This window comes from Gossypium hirsutum, chromosome D11 (assembly GCF_007990345.1).
Source record: "Gossypium hirsutum isolate 1008001.06 chromosome D11, Gossypium_hirsutum_v2.1, whole genome shotgun sequence".
In the NCBI taxonomy this organism is placed as follows: Eukaryota; Viridiplantae; Streptophyta; class Magnoliopsida; order Malvales; family Malvaceae; genus Gossypium; species Gossypium hirsutum.
The window spans coordinates 1,698,084-1,725,144 of NC_053447.1; the positions used below are offsets into that span (position 1 = coordinate 1,698,084).

The 27,061-nt window shown below is 34.1% G+C and overlaps 3 protein-coding genes across 4 annotated transcripts; all 3 read left to right on the plus strand.

Moving 5' to 3' along the window:
* The first annotated feature begins 5,672 nt into the window (after window positions 1-5,672).
* LOC107904498 (O-fucosyltransferase 38) lies at window positions 5,673-12,011 on the plus strand. The gene is made up of 11 exons (XM_016830891.2): window positions 5,673-5,938; window positions 6,174-6,252; window positions 6,403-6,470; window positions 8,258-8,346; window positions 8,455-8,632; window positions 9,012-9,140; window positions 9,388-9,524; window positions 10,338-10,551; window positions 10,653-10,837; window positions 11,122-11,217; window positions 11,589-12,011. The coding sequence occupies exons 1-11, from the start codon at window positions 5,720-5,722 to the stop codon at window positions 11,713-11,715; spliced, it is 1,521 nt and encodes a 506-aa protein (XP_016686380.1). The 5' UTR covers window positions 5,673-5,719; the 3' UTR covers window positions 11,716-12,011.
* Window positions 12,012-14,164: 2,153 nt separating this feature from the next.
* Window positions 14,165-15,668, plus strand: LOC107903060 (expansin-A7). The gene is made up of 4 exons (XM_016829119.2): window positions 14,165-14,274; window positions 14,433-14,543; window positions 14,638-14,953; window positions 15,176-15,668. Exons 1-4 carry the CDS (start codon window positions 14,217-14,219, stop codon window positions 15,486-15,488), a joined length of 798 nt encoding a protein of 265 aa, XP_016684608.2. The 5' UTR covers window positions 14,165-14,216; the 3' UTR covers window positions 15,489-15,668.
* Window positions 15,669-16,732: 1,064 nt separating this feature from the next.
* LOC107904497 (ubiquitin carboxyl-terminal hydrolase MINDY-1) lies at window positions 16,733-26,243 on the plus strand. Of its 2 annotated transcripts, XM_016830890.2 has the most exons (12): window positions 16,733-17,142; window positions 17,564-17,682; window positions 17,775-17,881; window positions 17,978-18,065; window positions 18,330-19,353; window positions 19,478-19,532; window positions 19,649-19,730; window positions 19,893-19,973; window positions 20,054-20,161; window positions 25,507-25,556; window positions 25,702-25,813; window positions 25,980-26,243. In XM_016830890.2, exons 1-12 carry the CDS (start codon window positions 16,959-16,961, stop codon window positions 26,133-26,135), a joined length of 2,166 nt encoding a protein of 721 aa, XP_016686379.1. In that variant the 5' UTR covers window positions 16,733-16,958; the 3' UTR covers window positions 26,136-26,243. The 2 variants fall into 2 exon arrangements, 1 of the variants encoding a protein (XP_016686379.1); XR_005920915.1 differs by lacking the exon at window positions 25,507-25,556 and having other exon boundaries at window positions 25,980-26,191.
* Window positions 26,244-27,061: the final 818 nt, after the last annotated feature.

The following is a 27,061-nucleotide window of genomic DNA, read 5'->3' on the forward strand; positions in this document are numbered from 1 at the left end:
ATAATTAAATAGTTGGCCCATTTCCGTAATTATTGAAAAAATGGTCTTTTTTAAGTAAAATGCCCGTGATTTTCTTCTTTCTTTATTTAAAAATTAGGCTAAATTCTAAAATTAGTTACTAAATTATTAATATGTTTTTTATTTTACTCATTGAATTAAAAAAAATTCAATTTCATCACTAATATTGTCGTTTGATTCTATTTTAATTACTCTCCATTAAATAATTAACAAAAATATACCACACTTAATTCTAAGTGCTTACACATTTTATCAAATTGGTCATAATTTTTAATAGTTCAACAAATTTAATCCTCCACAATTACAAAATCTATCAACCATATTTAAAAATTTTAAAAATATTTAGAGCTGAGTTCATATCTTTTTTTTTTTGTTTGTTTTTTATGATAATTTTATTAATTTTTATTTTCTATATGATGAATTTTCATCAAATTGAGACAATATATTATTTATTTTCATTTTACTATAAATAAAAATAATATTTTCGAAGTCACTATCCTAAACGTCCAATTTGATTGAGGCATGAATTTTGATTGCCGTTATTATTTTTAATTGATTTCCAAAACATTACATGATTTTTGACGTTTCAAAGTCAAAGCAAAGTGCAACTAAAATTTGTCAACTGAAAGATCTTTAGCCGACAAAATAAGATAGTGTAATAAAAAAATCATGATAAGGTCAAACTTTGTGCATGTGATACTCCACTACTAACCTGAGCTTTTAAATCATGCTTTGACCACCATTTCTTCGGCATGGGTATGTCCTTCCATCCTCATTGTCTCTCATCTTTATTAAATTTCGGCTACTGATAACTGATGGCTCAATTTAAATTTTATATTCACGTACTTGAATTCGTTTTTAAATTGATTTTATTCCATTTTTTATTAATATGTTTTAGAATCAAATTTTAAATAAAAATATTATTTATGTAAAATAATTTCGGATGGATGAGAATCGATATAATAATTTACGAGGAAAGTAGAAAATGGACGTTATGGTTCCCTTTCACAAGGCAAACATTAACAATCCAATTTCAGTACTTATTATGTGCCCAAAGGAGCAAATTGAAAAAGAAAAAGAGAAGGCAAAATAATTGGTTTATTCACAATTGGCTTATTCAACAAATAGCAAAGATATTGTTGATTTTTACTTTCTTTTTAATGATTAGGCATGAATTTTTCAACAAATAGCAGTCCCACTATATATTCTTTTAACCAAGTAATCATAATAGAGGGATATGAAAATGACAAGTTTCTTCATTGTTCATTGTAAAAAATATTCATATTAGCTTTTTATTCCCTTTTGAAATCCTTCAATTTGATTTCACCCTTTAGTTTATGTTACAATAATGAATCGAATTATTTCCGATTTAAAATTTAAAATATCGTACACCAACTCATAACGATACATAAAATTGAATAGTCATTTATTCGTTAAGTAAAATTGATTCAAAAATCGATACGGGTTAATTGAAATGAGTAAAAAATTGGTTAAATCAAGTAGTTGAATTGATTGAACTGAATTTTCTAATTTTTAATTTTTTGAAAATTTTAATGATTTAATTAAACGAATCGGGAGGATTGGGCAAATAGGTGGAATCGATGAACCGGTGCCTGACCGATTCGATCACCGGCCCGGTTATACAAACCTTGGTTTGAGTTTTGTGGATAGGAGTGCAATCAAATCGAGCTGAATTTGGATATTGGCAAGCTCAAGCTTGACCAAACGTTTATTTTTTAAGCTAAAGTTCAACTTGATATATAATTGAACCACTTGAGCTCATTTATCAAATTTGTACTCGAGCTCAACTAAACTCACACATATTCAAACTCGACTCAATTAAAAATAACAATGCAATTTAATAATATAAAATATTTAAAATATATATTAAAAATGATTTTTTTCCTTTTTATAATCTTCATACCTGTTTTAGGAGCCATGTTCGAGGTTTTCTTCCAACAATATTATCTCTAAAGTTTAAACTTGCATATTTCATTGAGGATACAACATGCCTTACCGTTGAGCTATTTGAGTCAAGTAGTACTAAATTATTTTTACTAACTATCGAATTGAGTTTAAATTTTTAAATTAAACTCAAATAGTTTGCGAGCATTAGTGTATCCTTATTCGTGGATAAAAAAAGCATTAAAAAACTCTAGTGATTACCAAACACCGTATTCGAAATAAAAAGAGCCTCGCCCCATAAAGGTGGTTTTTTTTTCTGTAGAAGATCATGTGTTGGTAGATTAACAAAATAATTAGAAAACAGAGGGTTTTGCCGCACAATACTTAGCCCCTTATTAAGATTGCGTGGTACCCCCCTAAAGATTTTGGATTAGGTTCTCATACTCCCCACCTGCTGGTTAATCACGTAACATCATCAACGCATTGTTTTTATCAATGATATCATGTGTTGTTGCCCAAACATGTTTATTGAAAGATAATATACCTTTGACTTCTGTTTTTTCCGACAATATTTTAATGTTGTTATAATTTCTTTTTCTTTTTTGAATCCTTAATCTACAATGTCCAATTGGCTGCACAAGAACATGTTTGGTTGGGTGTTGGGAAGAAACTGAACTTTGGATGCCACCCGATTGGTAGTGTTAAAGCATTATTTTGAAGGGGAGATTAGTAATTACGATAAAATTCCAAATTCAAATTGGGATAATTATAGAATAGAATTTAATCTATACAAAATGTAATAGATAAGAAATTAGAAAGAATTGGATAGAATTCATCAAATAACACATGCACATGTTGGGATTGGAAACCAATACGTAGTAATCATGTATAGTTGGATGTGAACGTCGATACTTAACCAATAATGTCAAGATTTCATTTACTTTCTTCTTCCTTTTTTTTTTGCATGTGTATTTTTTCCATAAATGAGATTTTCATGGTAAAAATGTCATGAATGTCTTTTTACTTTGATTGTATTTTATCTTATTTACCTAAAGAAAAAGGGTAAATTAGTCTATATATGTTAGACTAAGGAGCAAATGAGTCATTTCATTAAAAATTTCATTCATTTTTTTGTTAAAACTTGATCCCTATATGTCAACATGAAGTATATATATGATACATCACGTGTAACCAATTGATTATTCCAACAGCCATGCTAATTTTTAATAAAAAACAGATAAAATTTTTAATAAAAAATACCAATTTATTTTTTAATGTAACGTATATAAAATGAATAGACATAAAGAGGGTTAGCAAGCAATAGCATTGTTTTTTTATAGCCCATGTAAGAAGACTATGGTTTTAGTTCAGTTAAACCCAAAAAATAGTTGATAGGCTTCGTTTAAGGATCCAGGGCTATGCGTGGGCTTTTGTTTTTTTAAACATAACTGGCCTTTTTCAGATTTTTTAAAATAAAACAATAAAAGAAAAACAGAACTACTAGCATCAAAGTCTAGCAATCATCTCATCACTACATCTGTTCGTCCTCGAGTTATCTATTTAAACTTGAAGGCTCGTCTGAAATTTAAGAAGTCTTGGGTAAAAAAAATAGATTTGTTTAAAAAATAGGTAAAATTTGAGCTTAAATATTCAATGCTTTGAGCCCTACCTAACTAGTCTCTTTTATTTTTTTAACACAACATTAAGGGTAGAGGGTGGAGATAACACCGAACTCGTGCCAAACAAGTATTTGATAAAAGCTTTAATGATCTCTACATTTAAGTCAAAACCTCTTTTTTTTTAAATTTATAATGATTTATATTATGTTACGTATTTTATTACACAAGAATTAAATTTATAGTAATATACAATACTATTATAATGTATATATTAACAAATGTTACTGTATATAAAATTTTAGTAAATAGAATTATAAAGAATTATTAAATATTGAAATAAAATAAAATAATTTATTTTTAATTTTTTTTATAATATGGACGAGCTAAAAGGGATAGGTATTTACAAAATTTTAGATTCATATTTCATATGAAGTTGAATTTGTACCCATAAATCACCTCTACCCTCTGCACACGGCATGCTCAGCTCTGACAAGGCAAGTTGATGCCGTCAAAAGAATCCAATGCCTCCCAAGGTTAAAACCGAAACTGGCAAAGAGAGTGACTGGCACCATATCCGTAAATGACATCAGCCGCTAACTCGATCAGAGGAGGAAGCGCGATGGTACCCATAATCACACCCTCTCCATTCGCAGCAACCAAGGTGGCGATGGAAATAGAGGAGCTGAGGACCCACCGGATCAGACAGATAGACCAAATTCTGGACACCTTTAAAGGAGATGTGAATGCAAGATAACAAAGGACATTAATAGAATAGCCTTCATATATAACTCTGGGTAAAATTTCAACCAAATCAACGAACAAGTGTTCATCTTTCCTAAGACAAACGTACACATTACAGCATCCGAAAGAGAAGCAATTGATTACCATCCAACAGAACACGGCAACTAATGTATGTTGCTCCTACATTCCCTTGTCATATACGGCTTGGATTTTATCCGCCAAGTTAATCAAGAAGTGTTTCACAATCATAAATTTTATGACTAAAGAAAGACATCAACAAGAGTGCATCCACCTACTAGCAAATATCGAGAGAATTTCCATAAATCTGAAACCAACACATAAGGCAATAAACAAATATCACCATCATCAGGTACTGACACAAGTTGCACCCCTAATTTTAGATTTTACATGTTCACAACCAATATCACCATCAGCAGAATGCAGATGTTTTCAGCCAATTACCATATCTTTTTCCTCTCATTTTAATGAAAGAAATAGCTTTACTCAAAAGAAAGAACAGTACAAGGGAGTAAAAGAAAATTGAGAATATATTTCAGAACACCAGCATAAATTGCTTCCACCTGAATGAAAAACTTTTCACATCAATAAATCCATGTATTCACTTGACAGCAGATTGTAAACAAACGGTTAAAATAAATGAGAAGGCAAGAACCTAAACTGAATTTCAACCTAAGTAAAAATGTCAAGCACTCCAACTAAAAGAAGATCCTAACATCATAGATTACCTATTTAACAGACAAGACTATGCAGCAGAAGCATTGTCAACAGGAGCCAACAAAAGTTCACCCACAGTACAGATGAATATAACTATTAAAAACTATAAAAAGAGTTGTTATAGTGTTAGCCGACCCGCTATCTGACTAAAACCGATCCGACCGATTATTACTTATGATTATGTAGCTCTCCGCTTAGAAGCTCGCATACCACACAGATCGCCTGTAGGTTTCGCTAACATGCAGTTTGCCAGCATGCTGGCAAATCTATACCAAGAGGACACATGTTGATATTAAAGGAGGGTACATGTTAACATGCATGTAACCTATTTAAACTTAGACGTCACATAAATGGACCGTACCTTATAAATATGGAAATAGATCCTTAAGGGGAGGGAGGGACAATCACTCAACAAGAATGGTAAACCCTAGTAATCAATTCAGACACATTGGAAATCATATTAGGCGCAAGAAAATGGTCCATGTCAGTATTCCGTTAAACACTTAATGGCTGAGTGAAAAAAAAAAACAATGTAAAAAAATTAATGATCAAATTGTAATTTTTTATAATTAAGTGACTAAAGTGAAAACTTACTAATAGTTGAGTACTATTCAATGTAGTTTACCCTTTAAAATAATGTGAATTATATAGTACTGGTAGGCGGAAATACAGAACGTGATGCGGGAGATCTGCTTGTTGGAATGGTAAACCATAGGGGCTCGTCTCATAATCATATGAGAACAGCTTCAACAGCCAAATTTATCTCTAGGAAACAATCTCCCAGGGCCATTGCTGTTTACATATTCCTCCTCTTTGCTTTCTCAATCTTCATTTTTGTCTTCAACGCTGGCAACATTGTGGAAGACCACCCCGCCCCAGTTATCTCCATCCAATCCCACCCTCAAACTAAATTTCTACAGGTCTCTGATTCAATATTTCTTCTGTTTCTCTTAATGGGTTCTTATATTCGAGGCTTTTGAAAAATGGGTCATTGTCTTTTTGCGGTATCTGAAAATTATATGAACAAATTGGCAGCTATCTAGGTGGTGGTGTTATTATAAAATGTATAATCTAATTTTGGAAAACCGTTGTAGTTTGCGGAAAAAGGTAATTCAATGATAAATTGCTTCTATAATTTCATTTTGACTTATGCAGACAGCTGATGATGAACTTTGGGATGCCCCTTCTCGCCATGGTTTACGTCCATGTATCAAGCCTACGAGCAGATATAAAGGTAAAATCTACAATTTTAGTTTGTACTCTGTTGCCTTTTTCTTTTGGAGCAGTTCTTTTGCCGAGCTTACTCTTTTGATCAATGTGTAGTTGTATATTTGTTTATTTGTTTGTAACGAATACTTCCTAATTCCATTTAATGTTATGTCAGCTGCACATGGATCTGACCGCTATTTAACAGTGAAAAGCAATGGAGGATTGAATCAAATGCGCACCGGTGTATGTTCACTTACATCTATTTCTTTTCTTTTGTTTTTGCTTGCCTTTTCACTGTGTCTAATTACACCCAGAGTCACATCCTATGGTTTCATAGAATTAAAAACTTGCTTGAGTTTATGGCATTAATAATTGTACCGATCTTCTTGCATTTTAGCCTTGTATTTTGTACTACAAGGTTATGTTACTTAGACACAGGAGTAAGTGTTAGAAATGGATGTGTCTGACATAGATATGTTAATTTTTTTCTAGGCTTTCATATATATATATATATTTGGAGAGTCTTTGGAGGGTCATATCACTATAATCATGTCTGAATATATGTTGAATACAGTTACTTTAAGAAATAGAGAGTCGAAGCAGCATAGCTACATTGTGCCTTCCTGGAAGTGAAAAATACTTTTTAGTAACTTTTTTTCTCCTCTGCTCTTCATAAAAGAGGAAGTTAATAGCGTTTTGTTTTGTCATTCCAGGTCCTCTTTTATTCGTTTTAAAATGAAAAAGCATAGGCTAAGAATGTGTCAAGGCGTATGCTTTTATGAGGATGTTCATTTTAAGAGCGAGAAATGTTTTGAAGAAAGACTTCATGCCAGTATAACCAGCTATGTTTGAGTTTTTCTAGAAAGCCTTTACTTTCTTTAAGTTTCAAATAATAATTTGGATCAAGAAGAAATTCTTCATTTTAAACTTTAATCTAGAATTGAAAGTTCAGAAGTTTCCTTGTATGAATATGAAACTTTCCAATTATAAATGATTGTCAAGGCATGCTACTAGGTAGGCCTTCACCTTGCACCTTAGCATTAAACAACAAAGCAACTCAAACACTTTCGGGCAAGGCTCATTTGATCAGGTGCACACTTGGTTTGCCTAGGTGTGCCCCTATTATTATTATTATGTTCTTTTTTTTAAGGCTATAATCATAAAAAATGCCCTCCTTATTGAAGTTCTCTTCAATTTATTTTTAACTTTTAAAATAGATGTACCTCTACTAGCAAGAAAGGTGATAGCGTCAAATTCTTACTTCTCAATATGTGAGTATTCAACAGCAAACATGGGACCGTAAGAAAATCATGCATATTGGCCAAAGAAAAAGTTGCATGTTTGTAAATAAACTAGATCACACGTCAGAGTTTATTATCATAATTGTATGTCTTAAGCTATCTTATATATACACACGCAGACACAAAGAGACACATATGCATATCGTCCCTTACTTCACTCAGGCGGGTGCTTCTTTTGTGCCTTGCACTTGAGGCAATGTAAAGTGCTAGGCCCTAGAGCATGCCTTGACCCTTGACAATAGTATATGGTAAAAACCTTTATTTTATATATTTCATATCTTATATAATCCTAGGAATGACAATGAGGTGAACTTTCATATTCTAAGAGTACTTTGCATATCTTATATAATCCAAGGAATGAAAATGATATGAAATAGTTAATATTTTAAGTCCGAGCTAAGCGCTTGATGCTTTGTATTCTAAGAGCAATTTGCATATCATTTTTTACACTTCTATAGTGTTTGGGGTCAATAAAAATTGTTGTGAAAGCTTTTAACTGTTGGCACATCAAAAAAATTGTCTCTATGTTTATCCTATTTGACTTGCTTGAACTTGTATTTCATAGAGTGCATTTATTAGCTCTACAATCTGTTGTGTTTGCTTTCAAGTTTCTTACATGTGGTTGAATGCATTTGTTAGCTCTAAAATCCATTGTTGTTTGCTTTCAAGTTTCCCAGATGCTGCCTTGTTGGTTCATTGACCAAAACTTCGGTAACCATTCTCTTGTAGATATCAGACATGGTGGCTGTGGCATACATAATGAATGCGACCTTAGTCATTCCCCAGCTGGATAGACGATCCTTCTGGCAAGACTCAAGGTATTATCATTTGTTTCTCTCTTAACTCCAACAAGTCTGTAATTGTTTTGATCTTAATTAGTTTCCTGTTATTACTTAAGGTATCTTATCTTGAATTCTGTGAAACAGTATATTTTCTGATATATTTGATGAGCTTCATTTCATCACAACTTTACAAGGAAATGTGAGGATTGTTAGGGAGCTTCCAAAGGAACTGGAACTTGTTCCTCGGGCACGAAAGCACTTTACTTCCTGGTCTAGCATGGGATACTACAAAGAAATGATGCAGCTATGGAATGATCATCAGGTTTATAAACCATTTTCTTTGCTATACTTGTTGGCATTATTGTTTTTGGTTGTGGCTTCTTTTAGATACCTTCTTATAGAGACATTCATGATGTGATTAATCTGCATTGATGCATTGCAATCTGTCTGAGTTAACATTTTTCAGAGTATAATTCACTGTTACTTTTTGTTTAATGCAGTTATAACAAGTAGAAAGGAATTCATTCTTTTTACTAAAGAATTTCTAGGTGGTTCAGTATTAAGGCAAAGTTCTCCAGAATGTAGTAATAAAATTTCAAACTGCATGCTCTTTCCCCAAATTATGTAGGATGCAAAAAAAAAAGAAAAGAAAATTAAGGCAAGTTTTAATTCCAAGGATGCTGACCAAGAAAAATTTGCAGGTGATCCATGTTGCTAAATCAGATTCTAGACTTGCGAACAATGATCTTCCTCTTGACATACAGAGGTTGAGATGTCGTGCTCTATATCATGCTCTCCACTTCTCTCCCCCCATTGAGAGCTTAGGAAAGGTGAATTGCTACTCTTTGATGTTCATGCCCATGTTAATTTACTGCCTGCACACATGAAGAAAAGGCATGGGAAGCTTTTTAAAAGCAGCTAGAATTTAAGACCTTATAAAAAATTCATCATGTAATGGTAGAATATAATTGAGCACAGCGCATTCATGTTTATTTCAGTTTTGATGCATTTAAGAGGTCTCTTACGGGGCTTCCTTTTTAAATTATGTTCTGAGTATGCATGATGATGACACCACAGAAGCTGGTGGATCGTCTGAGAATGCGGAGTGGAAAATACATTGCACTTCACTTAAGATATGAGAAAGACATGCTTGCTTTTACTGGTTGTACTTCTGGTTTGACTGATGCAGAATCTGAAGAGCTGAGAATAATGAGGTGGGAACCTATCCTTTGTGCTAATGCATTTGCTTTCAGTCTTAACAAGAATTCGTTTCTTCATCATAAATTCGATTTGTCTTAGGCTTTACCATTGAGGTTGAAAAGTGATTTTTCAACCCAAACCATGGTTTCAATCCAAAAGCAATAGTAAACAAGGAGCTTTTCGAACCAAACCATGTTTTTTAACTGAGATTTTAGCTCAAGCTAAAAAGTCAATTTTTTTAGCTTTTGGTTGAAATTACTTTCTTATCCTCATTAAAGAAGTCCAACATATCTTCTACTTTACATCATCATTTCTAAAATAGACTCTTTGTTTTTTCAAAAGCAGTTTTCAACTATGGTAAGCAGTGTCAAACTTTTCGGAAGCACTTTTCAACCTTAATGATAAACTGGCCCTTATTGAAAACAACATAGAAGAACTTCTACGATGAGAATATTAGCCTCTGGCTTGTTCATATGGTCTGGGTAATTGCTTTGTCGATTACTCGCCATCCGTTAAACCGTATACTAATCTCCAAGTATTTTAGATGTTTTACCAAGTGAACCTTAATGAATAAACTAACCTGATAACAGTCTCGATACATGGACTTCAAATCTTTGTTTTTAATTCTTTGAAGTTTCAGAAAGGTTAGCTAGTTTCACCTTATCCTTGACGTGCTTTAGATGGTTTTCTTTGTTATTTAAATTTACTAAAAATGGGGAATAATGTGACTAGATTGACCAAGTTAATTATTAAAGAAGTCATCTTTTTGGCGCTTAAGCATTTCTGCATTTTTTAGCTTATACTGAACTTTCTAAATATCTTTCCAGGGAGAACACAAAGCATTGGAAGGTTAAAGATATAAACTCTACTGAACAGAGGATAGGTGGCTTTTGTCCACTAACCCCCAAAGAAGTCGGGATATTTCTTCAAGCTATTGGCTATCCTCCATCAACATTAATTTATGTTGCATCTGGTGAAATTTATGGTGGCGATGCTCGCCTTTCAGAGCTTATGTCTTTTTTTCCAAATCTAGTTTTCAAGGTCTGCAAGTCATATTTTGTCTTTGTTATAAATAGTTTGATATGCATAGTCTGCCATGAGGATGTGGTGCCTTCATGACTTGGTACTTATGTTGATGACAGGAAAAACTGGCAACAAAGGAAGAGTTGAATGCGTTTGCTAAGCATGCATCTCAAAGTGCTGCACTAGATTACATTGTTTCTTTGGAAAGTGATGTGTTTGTTCCATCATATTCAGGTAACATGGCACGAGCAGTTGAGGGGCACCGCAGATTCTTAGGCCATCGGAAGACAATCACCCCAGACAGGTTACTGACAGTGAAAGTATTATTTGGTTCTTTTTAGGACAAGGTTTTCTATGAGGACATGAACCATTGATCTTTGGTCTTGTTAGTTAGTTTGTCTGGTTCTTTTAATACAAGGTGATATCAACTTTAATAATGGTTTTTTAACTTCTTTTCGAGAAATACTTAGTACTATGAGAGACCCTATGGTATAAGAATACTTCTGTGTTTTTTTTTCCGAAAGAAATATTATTCTTATTCAAGCAATTTATATTCTTATCTCAAGTGTGTTAATATATATTTTACAGGAAAGGACTAGTCAGGCTTTTTGATGAGTTAGAAAGTGGACAGCTCAGAGAAACATCCTCATTTTCCGATCTTGTGCAGCAAATGCACAAAAACAGGTAGTTATGTTGCAACTAGCAACTATCAGTTCTCCATGAATTAGACCCTTTGTACCATGTGGACCTACTTAAATGTACCATGGAAGCCCTTGTATTAGGAGTTAGATTGCATTTTACCTCTTCTACTAAAAAATGGGTAAATTAGTCCCTATCTGTTAGATCAAAGAGAAAATCAATCATTTTTGTTAAAAATTTCATTCTTTTGTAATGTAAAAAACTGGTGTGGTTGATGGAATGACTGGACAGTGACAAAACAGCTTGGACGTGGAAACTTGTACAAAATTGGAAGTATCTCATGACAGTGTCCAATGGAATGGCATAATTTTGGATGAAATTTGATATTCATTTTTCTTTTTGTATTTATGATGTAGACAAGGAGCTCCAAGAAAACGAAAAGGTCCTTCACCTGGAATAAAAGGCAAAGCACGTTTTAGGACCGAAGAATCCTTCTATGAAAATCCATACCCTGAGTGTATATGTAGTTCAAAGGTTGTATAAAATAGTCATCAACTGATTTGGCTGCAGTGAGTTGCTTGAATGAAAAGGATCTCCCCATTTGAGTGCGTATGGTATGTTAAACCGAGATGGAAGGTTCCCTGGATATGAACTTCAAGCAATGAGCGTGCACGGTGCAGCTGCTATTTGACTGACCCAAAGTTCACAATGCAGATAATAGTAAATTGAATCTCCTCTTATACGAGTTGCATTCCTTGGCAGGTAGTAAAAGCTTGTAGTACCACTTTTTTTATGAACCCTGAATTTTATTGCTGATAAAATCTTTTTTTTTCTTTTTCTTTTTTTGCTCTCCATTGTTCTCAGTTTTAAAGATATGATGATAGTTTTTATATATTTTATTTAGAACACCGATGAGCAGCAATCATGATTTTAATGTAGTTTATTAGAAAGTTGACTTATAATTTTTACCTATAAAGGTCTTGTAAAGTAAAAATATTTTCAATTTAAGGCTCTTATCTATTTTTTGCTGATGCATTAGAAATTACAAGCACTTTAACATCAATATAAAAGTACTAAAAAAATTTCGAAACCATATTAGCACTTTAAAAAAATATTATATTATTTTTTATTTAATAAATTATGCTCGTTAAATTGACATCAGTATTAAATAAAAATTAATTTAAAACTTCAAAAATATATATATATATTAAAATTCAAGGCTTTCATAAATAAAAGTCGAGCTTGTTTAATTACAAAATAATATAAGGATTTGTTTAATTTAAAATAGTATTAATTTTCGTAAAAAAGTGTCGTATCGAAACAAAGTGGAACAATAGCAGCATCATATAATTTTGACCTTGATATATGTCTCAATCAATGCCCATTTTCATATTTATTTATTCGAAATCTTTAAGTACTTGATTTTTAATTCAATTTCTATTTCTTGCCATTATTTTTTTCTTTTTCATAATTACCTTTATTCATTAAACCTAACCAGACTAATTTACTATTATTTCGTTGTTTAAATATTGTGAGGGTTAAATATTTATAATTTTGCTTAGGAAAAAACTATTATCTAATTATTCTTTTTCTTTTTTTATCACCCAACTATAAAAAATTTATAAAATAGTCACCTAATTATTCCATTATCTTTTTTCTAACTAATATAAAAATGGAAACATAAAAAAGAATAAGAAATAACAATTTATTTAATTGATTTTGATGTTTTGAAATCTAAAATTTCAATATTAAAAAAAATTTAGAATTTTCAGTGAAAGGTAAACAAGTAGGATATGTCAAATTTTTAATGCATTATTTTAATTTCTACCCTTTTTTCATTTTAATCTTTAATGTTTTTTTTATCCGATCAATACTTAAAAAGAATTTTATTTGGATGACCAAAATGAAATCAACCTAAAAGTTGGGTGATAAAAATAAAAATGTAAACATAATGTGACGTGTATAGTCATTCACTATTAGAAATTTAATGCTTGAGTGATTAAAATAAAAACACTTTAAATATTAAGTAACAAAATTACAAAAAATTTGTTTTAGGTGACAAAAATAAAAAAGATAAATAAATTTCAATTTCAATTACGCAATTCAAGGTTAAATTTTATTCAAAACATATTTTTAGAAAAAAAAAACCTATTTTCCAAAAAAATATTTTTAAACGGTTTGATTTTAAATTTAATTATTTGTACTCGAGTTTTAGTTAATGAACTTGCCAACCGATCTTATATGGTACGAATAATCTAAATTATACTTGGTCGTTTTTTTTTTCTTTTTCTTTTTTGAACTTATAGTTGGTCGGTTTGAGATAGCATAAGGTCGACAATGGATTAAAATTGCGTTTTGCAAGGTTGACATTTATAAAGCATGCTTGCCAAAAAATACTAAAAGAAAACCCTAAATATGTCAGTATTAATTCTTTTGAAGGTGTCAGTATTAATTTTTGTTGAACCTACAAAAGAAAATTATATATTTCATGGCGGCATATATATATTGAATTTTAAATACAAATAATTTAACTATTAATAACTTTTTATTATTTAACTATGAAAAATTATGAAGTGATCATTTAATTATTTAATTTTATTTTTTTTGTCAGCAACTACTAAGGGTGGTAGTACCTTCAATATTTATAAATTACGTTAATTTAGTCTTGATTTTTTTAAAATAATTAACTATCAATATTTACACATCGAAATTTTAAAGTTATTCTATACCCAAGATAATGATTACACTCTCAACCACTGGTTAAGATAAAAAAAAACCTTTATCATCTCATCTAACTCTGATTTATAAGTTTTTAATTTTAGATTATCATACATTAATCAAAATACATTAATCAAAATTGATTAGACAAAAACTAAAACATTACTAAAGTTGTTTCTTCAATAATTTTAAATAATTAAATTAATCTAACTAAAAAGATCACAAATAGAACCTGCACGCACGTTGACAAATATTAAAAGCAAATACATGATAAACAATATCCATTTCAAAAATTTCGAGTTTGACTTTCAGAGAATTTTAGCTTCATGAACGTGTCAGAAAAGCATGCATTTCGGTTTTCTGAATCCTTCTTCGGTCGGGTTGGTGAGTTTGCAAACACTATATATAATGTGAACATGTAGAGTCAATAACAGGAATTAATTGTTCGTAACTTGTTTGATCAAAGGTCTCATAGAAAAAAAAAACCATGTCTTTTTCATTGAATTCATGGAGCTTTGTGTTTCTTTTTATGACACTAACAGCATTGGCAATCATCGGCAAACCTTCTGTAGCTGCCGTAGTGTACCGGCCAAGCCCTTGGGCACTCGCCCATGCAACCTTTTACGGCGATGAAACCGCCTCCGAGACTATGGGTATGTTATGTCGCAAATTATACGCGTTTACAGGTGAATATTCAGACATGAAATCCAGAATAATCGGTTATAATTAAATGTTTTTTCTTTACAGGAGGTGCTTGTGGGTATGGGAATTTGTTTAGCAATGGTTATGGTATTGACACAGCTGCACTGAGCACAACATTGTTCAACAATGGGTTTGCTTGTGGGACTTGTTATCAAATAAAGTGTGTTAAGTCGCCTTGGTGCTACAGTGGGGTTCAATTCACCACCGTGACGGCTACAAACCTTTGCCCTCCGAATTGGGCCAAAGACACCAACAATGGTGGGTGGTGCAACCCTCCACGAGTCCATTTTGATATGTCGAAGCCCGCTTTTATGAAAATTGCTCAGTGGAAAGCCGGCATTGTTCCTATCATGTACCGAAGGTACGACTTTTTTTAATGATTTTGAATAGGGATATACCCACGCTACATATACCATGTTCAAAAGGAGTTGTCTAAATAAATATCTATCACTTGCTCCTCGAAAATAATATCTCCAATAAATTATAAGGGTGAATAGTCCTTAACCATCAAACTAAACAAGAAAGTTCCATAAAAAATGTTATGATCGTTATTTTATAATTTCGAATTTTCGATTCCTTACAGGGTACCGTGTATAAGACGAGGGGGGCTTCGATTTTATTTTCAAGGGAATGGGTATTGGTTGTTAGTGTATGCGATGAATGTAGGAGGAGGCGGTGACATTGCCAAAATGTGGGTCAAAGGAAGCAAAACAGGGTGGATTAGTATGAGTCATAATTGGGGAGCTTCGTATCAAGCATTTGCAACACTTACGGGCCAATCTTTATCTTTCAAGATCACTTCATACACTTCCAAGGAGACTATCATATGTTGGAATGTTGCACCTGCAAATTGGAACGTAGGTTTGACTTACAAGTCAAATGTCAACTTCCATTAATCTGGTCTGGCCTAATTTATGAACACATTTATTTCATTTAGTTGATCCCGTTAGTTTTTCCTTTTTATTGGAGAATTGTATTTGTACTTTTTATAACATAGGCAATGATGAACATCCACGTGGTTCAATCGAGTCTGAATAATGTAACTAAGAGAATTATAATATTGTTTTCTTTTAGTTTTGTGGCGGATCTTAACATGTAATTTTTAAGAGAATCGTCAATTAATACAATGTATATTTGAACTTGTTTTATTTCAGGTCACAACATACATGGTCATATTTGTACAATAATCGAACTCTTGGAATGATTTTCATTTCTGCAATGTGAACAGTGAAAATGAACATCCAACTAGTATTTTAGGCCCATACAATTCAATGTTTAATTTGATACTTAAGTTTCTTTTTGTTCCAATTATCTAAGCTCAATTTCAATGTTCAATTTAATAATTGAGTGTTCTTTTTGTCTCGATTAAGTACTTATGTTTTTTACTATAGCACACGTGTCAAATTTTAATTGGATTACATGATACCGTTTGTTTTGGGTACCAAATTGAATATTGAATGACGGGTAGTTGGTTCGGTTATTCCAACTAGTGCACACCATTCCAATAATAAACCATTGTAACTAACTCCATTTTCCGCATCGGTTAAAATTTCAACTTATGCCAATCCTACCAATTTGTTCCACTCAATTTTGGCCGCATTGGCCAAAATATTGCGCACTGAGTGGTGCATAAATAATATTAAAAAATATAAAATTTCTAACTATCTACCATTATGATAATAAATAATAATAAAAATTTACCAAAACATTGTACATTAGCTGGCATATGAATATTTTATCTTTGAAATTTATTTAATATCATTCATTTGATATTTGTAATTTTTTTATATACATAATATTTTTTTTTAAAATATCAATAAATCATAAAATGGTACACTGAAACAAACTAATACCAATAAGCACCAATTCCGGTGATACTAACTACTTGATATTGATAAATTCTAATTGAGGGTAAAAAAACTTAAGTATCAAACTGAATATTAAACTCAATTTCAGGTACCAAATGATTATTAGCCCTAAATTTTTAAAAGCTTTTGGTCCATCAATTTTACCATTCCCACGCATTTCATCACCACTCTGGACAGGTCAGCCCATAATCATTAAGCCTTATCTCAATAGGTTGCTTTTATATAGTTTCAGGACCCTCCAACCTTTTTATTTTTTGCTCATTTACGTTATGGGCTAAAGGCTGAATCTGAAAATCAACTAGTAATTGGCAATGGGTTCCGAAAAACATGGAGGGAGCTTGCCTGAACCTGAGGCAAAATCAACACATACTAGAAATTTTTTGCCTCACTCATGGATTTGAATTCTATGAAATTTTGATTTAGATTTTAGCAGTAACATAAAAGAATTTCAGTGATCAAATCGTTTCATAATCAAAACAACGAAAACAACAACAAAAAATGTCAGCGGCTGCTTCTTCGTCTTCTTCTGTGTATGAATCGAGAGACGCAGTGAAAGAAAAACAACCAAAGCAAGAAGTAATTAAAGATTGCACATACAAGACTAAGGCTATCCAGTTCTTAGGTCGTACTACGCCTATTATTCTCCAAAACGACAATGGACCTTGCCCTCTCCTCGCCATCTGTAACTCTCTCTCTCCATTTCTGTTTTTTTTAATTGTTGATTGGAATATTCGGATTGCAAATTCAATTTAAAATTTGATTTAGGTCTTACGTTTTTAATTTTAGTTTAAAAAAAAAATGGAAGAATTTCGTTTCAATTTTCTTTCCATTGTTTCTCAGAGCGGTCAAGTATGGATTTCTTTACAGCATCGCAATTATTTGATTATATTTTGGTTTTATTGGCTTGATTCTTTGTTGTTGCTTTTGCTTTTAGCGGGAATACCTCAATGAAAGAACAGGACAGTATATACATGTGTATATCATTTATGGATTGAATTATGAACATGATCAAATTTCTAATTGTTCGACATCATCATTATCATTTTATGGTGGCAATTTGAATTTGGAGCTAATTAAGTTTTGAAAATGAACGTCTGTGACAGGTAATGTTCTCCTTTTAAGCAACAACTTGAACCTGAGTCCCGATATAGCCGAAGTTTCGCAGGAGAAACTACTTTCACTGGTGGCCGAGCGCCTCATTGATTCCAACAGTAATGTCGACGTAATTTCTTTACCTTTTTTTATGCTTGATTCATTTTCTTGCTGCTGGTATAGTTTGTTCATAGTGATAAATCCTTTCTTTCGGCAATGTAGAATAAAGATGCCGGATACGTCGAAAATCAACTGCGGAATATTGCTGATGCGATCGATTTACTCCCTCGTCTTGCTACAGGGATTAATGTAAATATCAAATTCAGGAGGTTAGCGTTTTCGTTTCTTTTTTTCTTTAAGTTTTTTTTCCTCCTACAAACCAGTTCATTTCGTGGTTTGTATTGAAGAATGTGTACAACATACAGAACAGACGATTTTGAGTTCACTTCAGAGTGTGCCATATTCGATCTACTTAATATTCCTCTCTATCATGGTTGGATAGTTGATCCCCAGGTACTCCAAAGCTAATAAGAATTGTGTATTTATATTGCTGTTGTTTCCTTTGTTGATCGTATTGTTGTCGTATGCATCTTTTATGGCTCGATGGGGTACGGATCATGTCATCATATCGGTCTTGCCAAGCTCCTAGAGTAATCCATGGAAGCTTGTTATGTGTATAGGATTTCAGTGTTTCTTTGTCTGCTTGCTCAACAAACATGATTAACCGTTAGACAAGGAACTTTGATGTTTTATTTTCATGGTACACATGTGTGCCAGGACTATCAAACTGCTTCTGCCGTTGGTTCAAAATCCTACAATGCAATTATGGAAGAGCTTGTTGCACTGGAAGCACGAAATATGGAGGTTTTACGTAAAAGTAACTCTGGAGATTGTGTGGATTTTGCTGCTGCAACAACTGCCACTCTGGGAGTTCCCTCTCCTTGCCTCTTGAAAACCAAATCTTTTGACGAGTCTCCTCGTTCTTTGTCTGGTCAGAAAATATTAAGAAAAGGGGATCTCGATGAGGAAGCGGAGCTACTGAGAGTCTTGAAATTATCAGAGGCTGAATCGCAAAACTCGGTTAGTGATCCTGGCAGTTCCCATGAAAGATCATGTTCAAAGAATCTTGTTTCTGTAGATACACTAGAGGGGGAAAAAGGCGTTGAAAATCCAAACTTGCAGTGGACCGAACCTTCCTTATCAGATAATTGCACTTCCTTGAGCAATGATAGCGGTAGTAAGATATGTTCCAAGACCCTCAAAAGGGAAGAGTCCCAGAAGACTGATGGGATTAATCAGCATCAGTCATCTTATGTTAAATCCGGAGAAATTAACCTTTCAAATGATGTGGCTGAGAATAAGGGGAATGGTGCAGAAGAACTGGTCCAGGTTGAAGGTGCACTTCCTGTTTATCTGGCAAAAGATACTGCTTCTAACAATGGAAATAACACTGAAATATTGCAAGGGGTTCAAAAAATCGAGATTCAATCCGATTCTACAACCGATCCTCATGACATTCCTGATAATGTGAATGGGTGCCTGATCATAAAAGTATCATCCGTGGCTTTACAAAATGCCGGTTCAGATTCTTCTAGTGGCAGAATGCATCATGCAAATGTGCCTCAAAGTGAACCTATATACGAAGGCGAAGAATGCATAGCAGATTCTGCAACAACAGCAACAACATACGAAAACCCGGAGCCAATGTATGAAGGTGAGGCAATTCTTGCAAAACAAGTTGACCAAAGAGCTGTAGATGACTGCAATGTAAGGTCTAAAGATGAAATCACTCCACAACAAGGTTAGTAGTGCATCTTACTAGAAAATATAGATCTTTATTGTCATAGAGTGTGTATATCTTTCTTTCATCTATTCGACCTCCGTTCTTCGTTATGTAAGGTCTAAAGTTGCTTGTTGCTATTCAGGGGAACTGATCGGAAACTTCTTGAAGAACAATGCCAGTCAATTGACCTTTTATGGGTATTCTTAGTATTATGTAGCTGTTTAAAGATCCAATTTCTTCGAGTCTATTACATCGTAACTCTTTATGTCATTATCAAGCTTGTTGTTTAGTGACCTATTAATCCATTCTACAGGCTTTTTTGCTTACAAGACGGACTTAAAGAACGCGAACTTTGTGTTTTTTTCCGTAATAATCATTTCAGCACCATGTTTAAGGTCAGTTTCTCTGTGGATTAATACCTGTGACCGTCTACGAGCTGCCAATTATGTGTTCCCTCGAAACGACTTGACTAAACTAATAAGCTGATATAAGAACCAGTTTTCTTTGTTTGCTCTAATGGTCATTTGTTCATTCATTGGATCTCATCTTTTTTGCAGTATAATGGTGAACTCTATCTTTTAGCTACTGACCAAGGCTATCTAAATCAGCCCAATTTGGTTTGGGAAAAACTAAATGAGGTAAAATTGTTACCATTGTCGGGAATTAACCCATATCTGACATTTATACTTGAGTCTGAGTAATATGTTGATTCTTTCAGGTCAACGGAGACACGCTGTTTATGACCAGCAGCTTCAAGGAGTTCAAGGTGAATGATAATCATGTCACAGGTACTTGGGATGAGCAAAATGCTATGGCCAGTACTGCTGTGAGTATTTTCCCTTTTTTGCAAGCAAATATTTTTAACTGTTGATTCCTATTTACTTAGTAAAAATACCATGAAACCCTTGTACAATATATCAGATTGCATTTTGCTTCATTAAAAAATGAGCAAACTAGTCTCTGTATATTAGTATTGAAGCAATGGTTAGCATGTAGCAATCACATGTTTTATTATTATTATTATTATTATTATTATTATTTGGATGTAATGATGTAACTTAGTTGTATTCCAACTAAGTTTGTTAGTGGTAGTAGGTGGTGATTTATTTTAAGTGGATGTAATGATGAAACTTAGTTGTATTCCAACTAAGTTTGTTAGTGGTAGTAGGTGGTGATTTATTTTAAGTGGATGTAATGATGAAACTTAGTTGTATTCCAACTAAGTTGTCAAGTTGTAAGCTTATATAAATAGGCTTTATGCCATTTTAAAAAAAAAATGAATGAATTCAATCAAGATTTCATCCATATACTCTCTATTTTAGCTTTGCTTAAAATTTATTTCATTTTTCTTCTTTGTTTCTGCCGCAAGTCTCGATTCTTGCTCGGTAAGCTTTTTGTTGAACCTTGCTATTTGTTGCACTTAGCTCCAACAATTGGTATCAGAGCCTATTTCTTAAGGGATCTGTTATACAAATTCATGGCTTCATCAAGCTTTTCACCAGCTGCACCTCAAGTCTTCAATGGAGAAGGCTACCACATATGGGTGGTTAAAATGAAGACCTACCTACAAGCTTTCGATCTGTGAGAGGTAGTCAACTCAGATGTTGAACCAGAGCCACTTAGAGGCAATCCAACAGTGGCTCAAATCAGGCAGCATGCTGATGAGAGGACCAAGAGGCACAAAGCCATGTCTTGCATCCAGAACTCAGTGTCAGATGTGATTTTCACAAGGATTATGGCCTGTGAATCACCAAAACAAGCCTGGGACAAGTTGCAAGAGGAGTTTCAAGGGACAGAGAGGACAAGGCAGCAACAGTTGCTGAACTTAAGGAGAGATTTCGAGAATTTGAAGATGAAGGAAGAAGAAACTATCAAGCAGTACTCTGACAGGATTATGGCTGTGGTTAACAGCATAAGGCTCCTTGGAGAGCAGCTCAAGGAAGCTAGGATAGTGGAGAAGGTTATTGCAACTCTGCCCGAGAGGTATGAGGTAAAAATCTCATCTCTCGAGGACTCAAGGGACCTGTACACCATCTCCCTGACAGAGTTGATCAATGCTTTATATGCTCAAGAGCAAAGAAGAGCAAGCAGACTGGAGGAGCATCAAGAAGGTGCCTTTCAGGCAAGAACAAACACTGCCTACAAAGGCAAGAAGGCCTGGAGAGACAAGCCAAGGACTGATGTTGCAAGAAAAGAGGGTCAGACTTGCAAGCACTGCAGAAGGGCTGGTCATCCAAAAGAAAAATGCTGGTTCAATCCAGATGCTGTATGTCAACTTTGTAAAAAGAAGGGTCATGTTGAGAGAGTCTGCAAGAGCAAGGCCAAATCAAGGCAGAGTCAGTTTCAACAGAAGAAAGCTGAGGCTCGAGTAGCTAAGGAGGACAGTGACCAAGAGGAGCAAGTCTTTGCTGTGTTATGCTCAGCTGCTCAAGAAAGGTTCTCATCTGGTTGGCTTTTAGACAGTGGATGCACCAACCACATGACACCTGATGCTGCAATCTTCAAGTCTTTAGACAGAAGCTGCAGAACTAAAGTCAAGATAGGAAATGAACATTTTATTCAAGCTGAAGGCAAGGGTGATGTGCTGATATGCACCCCCACAGGTGCCAAAGTGATTTCAAATGTGCTTTTGGTGCCTGAAATTGACAGAAACCTGCTCAGCATAGCTCAGTTGCTGGAGAAAGGTTATTCTGTTGTGTTCAAAGACAACCAATGCCAAATCAATGATCCAAGTGGATCCAAGCTGATGGCAGTTCCTATGGCTAATAAGAGCTTTGTAGTTGACTAGACCAGGGAGTCAGACATTGCCTACACAGTCACATCAGATGAATCCAAGCTTTGGCATCAAAGACTGGGACATGCCAACTTCAGATCGATGGCTCGAATGGTCAGAGAGGACTTGGCTGAAAACTTCATCAACTCAGTGGATCATGATGATGTGTGTGAAGTGTGTCAGCTAGGAAAGCAGGCCAGACTCTCATTTCCCTCGAATCAAGCCTGGAGAGCCTCTGAAAAACTCCAACTGGTGCACACTGATGTGTGTGGCCCTATGAGGACTGAGTCATTAAGTGGAAACAGGTACTTCATACTGTTCATTGATGATTTTTCAAGATATTGCTGGCTTTACTTCATAAAACAGAAATCAGAGGCGGCCTCAGTGTTTTGGAAGTTCAAGACTGCTGCTGAGACTGAAACAGGTTGCAAGCTAAAGTCCATAAGGTCTGATAATGGGACTGAGTACACCTCAGCTCAGTTCCAAGCCTTCTGTGATAAGGCAGGCATCAAACATCAACTTACCAACACATATACACCTCAGCAAAATGGTGTAAGTGAAAGGAAGAATAGGAGTTTGATGGATATGGCCAGGTGCTTGATGATTCAGAAGAATCTGCCTAAAGCACTATGGGCAGAGGCAGTTAACACTGCAAACTACATTCAAAATAGGCTTCCAACCAAGGCCTTGGATCAGAAGACTCCATTCGAAGCCTGGTTTGGATTCAAGCCATCACTGGCTCATCTGAAGGTCTTTGGATGCATCTGTTATGCTCATGTACCTGCTGTCAAAAGGGACAAATTGTTTGAAAGGGCTCGACCTGGTATTTTGGTGGGCTACAGCACTGTTAAGAAGGGCTATAAGATCTTGGATCCTTCAACAAAAAAAGTGTCAGTCAGTAGGGATGTGGTATTTGATGAAAAGTCATGTTGGAACTGGGAAAAACATGAACCTGAGGAAGTTTCAGAAGGACTTACAGCAGATCAAGCTGAGCCAGATCAAAATGTTCCTGAAATGGACATTGATGATGAACCAGTTAGAGGAACAAGACCATTGACTGAGATTTATGAAAGAGCTCATGTAGCCATAGCTGAACCAAGCAATTTTGAAGAGGCTGGAGCTCAGCAAGAGTGGAAGCAGGCAATGGCTGAGGAGATTAGCATGATTGAGAAGAACCAGACCTGGGAATTAGTTGAAAGGCCAGTCAAAAGGAAGATAATTGGGGTGAAGTGGGTGTACAAAGCTAAGCAAAATGCTGATGGTACCTTGAACAAACTGAAAGCAAGGCTAGTTGTCAAGGGGTTCAGTCAGAGGTATGGCCTGGACTACCTGGAGACCTTTGCACCAGTGGCCAGGCTAGACACCATCAGATTACTGATTGCCTTAGCAGCACAGCTCGAGTGGAAGATCCATCAACTCGATGTGAAATCAGCCTTTCTGAATGGTTTCTTAGATGAAGAGATCTATGTTGAACAACCACAAGGGTTTGAGATAGCTGGCAGAGAGCATATGGTCTACAAACTGAAGAAGGCCCTATATGGCTTAAAACAGGCTCCAAGGGCCTGGTACAGCAGAATCGATGGCTACTTGACTAATTTGGGATTCGATCGAAGCAAGAGTGAGCCAACACTGTATGTCAAGAAGCAAGGGACACAAACACAGCTCATTGTATCCCTATATGTTGATGACCTGCTGGTGACAGGAGGAGATCGAGCAGTGCTGGTCGATTTCAAGACCAAGATGCAAGAAGTATTTGAAATGTCTGATCTAGGGGAAATGTCTTATTTCCTTGGAATGGAGGTGACTCAAGCACAAAATGGGACATTTCTAAGTCAGAGAAACTTTGCCACAAAGATTCTGACCAAGTTCTCCATGCAAAACAGTAAAGCAACTAAAACACCTGTTGCTGTTGGAGAAAAACTATCGAGCCAAGGTGATTTTGAGAAGGTTTGTGAAACAACCTACAGAAGTCTAGTTGGTTGTCTATTATATTTAACTGCCACTAGACCAGACATAATGTATGCTGTAGGATTGCTCTCAAGGTTCTTGCATTGTTGCAATAAAAAGCATTTACAAGCTGCTAAGAGAGTGCTTAGATATGTCAAAGACACTTTGAGCTATGGTTTAAGGTACAGCAAGGAAGGAAATCTGAAGCTGGTTGGCTACACTGATAGTGACTGGGCTGGCTCGATAGATGACATGAAAAGCACCTCAGGGTATGCTTTCAACCTTGGTTCAGCCATGTTTTGCTGGAGCTCGAAGAAGCAAAGTCTGGTGGCTCAATCTACTGCTGAAGCAGAACATGTGGCAGCTGCAAGTGCTGTCAACCAAGCCATTTGGCTAAGGAAAATCTTAGCTGATTTGAAAGTGCATCAAAAGGAAGCTACTGAGATCTTCTGTGACAACCAATCTTCAGTTGCAATTGCTAAAAATCCAGTGTTCCATGGAAGAACAAAGCATTTCAGCATCAAGTTGCATGTTGTTCGAGAAATGGAGCAAGCTCAGGAAGTGAAGCTGATCCATTGTAATTCTGAGGATCAACTTGCAGACATTTTGACTAAAGCCCTTAATGTCACAAGGTTCGAATGTCTAAGAAGGAAGCTAGGTGTTTGCTCCATGCAAACCAAGGAGGAGTATTGAAGCAATGGTTAGCATGTAGCAATCACATGTTTTATTATTATTATTATTATTATTTGGATGTAATGATGTAACTTAGTTGTATTCCAACTAAGTTTGTTAGTGGTAGTAGGTGGTGATTTATTTTAAGTGGATGTAATGATGAAACTTAGTTGTATTCCAACTAAGTTTGTTAGTGGTAGTAGGTGGTGATTTATTTTAAGTGGATGTAATGATGAAACTTAGTTGTATTCCAACTAAGTTGTCAAGTTGTAAGCTTGTATAAATAGGCTTTATGCCATTTAAAAAAAAAATGAATGAATTCAATCAAGATTTCATCCATATACTCTCTATTTTAGCTTTGCTTAAAATTTATTTCATTTTTCTTCTTTGTTTCTGCCGCAAGTCTCGATTCTTGCTCGGCAAGCTTTTTGTTGAACCTTGCTATTTGTTGCACTTAGCTCCAACAATTAGATATATGAACAAATTGATTCTTCCTATTAAAAATTTCGATCTATTTTTACAATTTAAATTTTAAAATTGGCATGACTAATAAAATAATCAAATAGTGATATATGATGTGTCATATGTAGCTCATGTTGATGTATAATGACAAGTTTTAACGGTAAAATTGAATGAAATTTTTAACAGAATGATCAATTTACTCCTTAATCAAACACACAGAGATTAATTTGTCCGTTCTTTTAATAAATGAGATAAAATGCAATTTTTACCCTATTTACTTTCATGAATACTTACCAAACAAATTTTCACCATGCAAGGACTACATTGCCAGCATTGATAGTGCAGTGCAAGCTGGATTGGACGTAAAGTACGTTACATGTATCGATGTTAATCTGTTCTAATGATAATATAAATTTCTCACAATTTCTTGGAAGTCATTGTTCTGTCTATTAGAAAATATTTCAGAAATGTTGCTTTTGATTCGATTGGTTCTATGAAAATTTTCATTGCAGCTCGGATTTACAGCTTGCAATAGCTCTGCAACAACAGGAATTTGAAGAAGACCCACCACCGCGTCAGCCACCACCCGTTGTTGGTGGTTCAAGATTAGTAACAACTCAACAGGTATTCGATTCTTTATTTTTGTCGAAATATCCATGTTTGTAGCCCATATCCTACGTATAACCAGACTCGATTTTGAAGATATGGCACTTCCAAGATCCTTCAAATACATGAAAAAAACTTATATATGTAGCTTTAAGATATTTGTGTTGAGGTGGGCATTTTGCAGGGGCAGAGAAGCAGTGGAAGGAGCTCCTCGTCGTCATCTTCGTCTTCATCCCCGAAGGAAGATACGAAATCAAAAGATGTGTATTGTGATGTAAGTTTTTGCTTTAAATCCATTTGGAGAAAGACTTTGTTTACTGTAAATGGTTTGTTTCTTTGATCCAATTGTATTTCAACACTAATAAAAACCATAATTCACCACTTATTGTGATTTTAGACGAACATTTTGACTATAAAAAGGGAAAAAAAATCAACAATATTTCTTTAATTGATGCTAACTTTGATAATTCCTTTAATTGCCACTATGATTTTTTTTCCATCATCAAGAAATTACCAAACACATTGTTTTAAACCTATTATAAATGTCATAATTAAAAAAAAAAAAGCTTGCGATCTTAAAAATATCATGGAAACCTTGTGTTTCGTGTCAGATTATATTTTGCTTTTTCTACTAAAATAATGATAAATTAATTATTGTATATTATATTAAAGAGTAAATTAATTTTTCTTTATTAAAAATTTAAACAATTTTTATTGTTAAAAATTGACGTGTATATAATTAAACAGAAAAAAAAAGAAACGAAAGGGATGAAGTCACCTGTTGAACACAGGTAGGAGGGAAATAGATTTCGATAGCAAGAATTCCAGCATTCTTTGCCATTTTTGCGTATCCAAGTAACGAAAAAAGATAAGGTACAAAGCCTATATCAACAATAATAGCAACTACAACTCTTTATTATTAAAATTTAAAAACAAACAACCCTTCTTTTTTTATTGGATAAACTAAAAAATAATCACTTTTGTTTGCCTCAAATTATATTTTAGTCATTTATGTTTGAAATGTTATGTTTTAGTCATTTACGTTATCGTTTTGTTACGAAGTAGTCACTGTTGTTCCAATAGGGTCGGAAGCGTGTAAATTATTGTACTAAAAAATCACACAAAGTTCAATTCCCAGGGAAGAGAGGTGGATCACATGGATCTCTTAAATACCAAGTCTTTCCTTAGACAGAATATCCCTTCTATAGTAATTTAATAGCACAATTAAATACTACTATTATACCCTCAAATATTGAAAGAAAAATA

Coding starts and splice junctions, on each gene's coding strand:
- LOC107904498 (XM_016830891.2), top strand. CDS start 5,720: ATGGTAAACCATAGGGGCTCGTCTCATAATCATATGAGAACAGCTTCA. Junction 10,552..10,652: donor TTCCAAATCTAGTTTTCAAG/GTCTGCAAGTCA, acceptor TGTTGATGACAG/GAAAAACTGGCAACAAAGGA. Junction 11,218..11,588: donor CAGCAAATGCACAAAAACAG/GTAGTTATGTTG, acceptor TTTATGATGTAG/ACAAGGAGCTCCAAGAAAAC.
- LOC107903060 (XM_016829119.2), top strand. CDS start 14,217: ATGAACGTGTCAGAAAAGCATGCATTTCGGTTTTCTGAATCCTTCTTC. Junction 14,275..14,432: donor ATCCTTCTTCGGTCGGGTTG/GTGAGTTTGCAA, acceptor TGACACTAACAG/CATTGGCAATCATCGGCAAA. Junction 14,544..14,637: donor AACCGCCTCCGAGACTATGG/GTATGTTATGTC, acceptor TTTTCTTTACAG/GAGGTGCTTGTGGGTATGGG.
- LOC107904497 (XM_016830890.2), top strand. CDS start 16,959: ATGTCAGCGGCTGCTTCTTCGTCTTCTTCTGTGTATGAATCGAGAGAC. Junction 17,683..17,774: donor ATTCCAACAGTAATGTCGAC/GTAATTTCTTTA, acceptor TCGGCAATGTAG/AATAAAGATGCCGGATACGT. Junction 19,974..20,053: donor TTTGGGAAAAACTAAATGAG/GTAAAATTGTTA, acceptor TGATTCTTTCAG/GTCAACGGAGACACGCTGTT.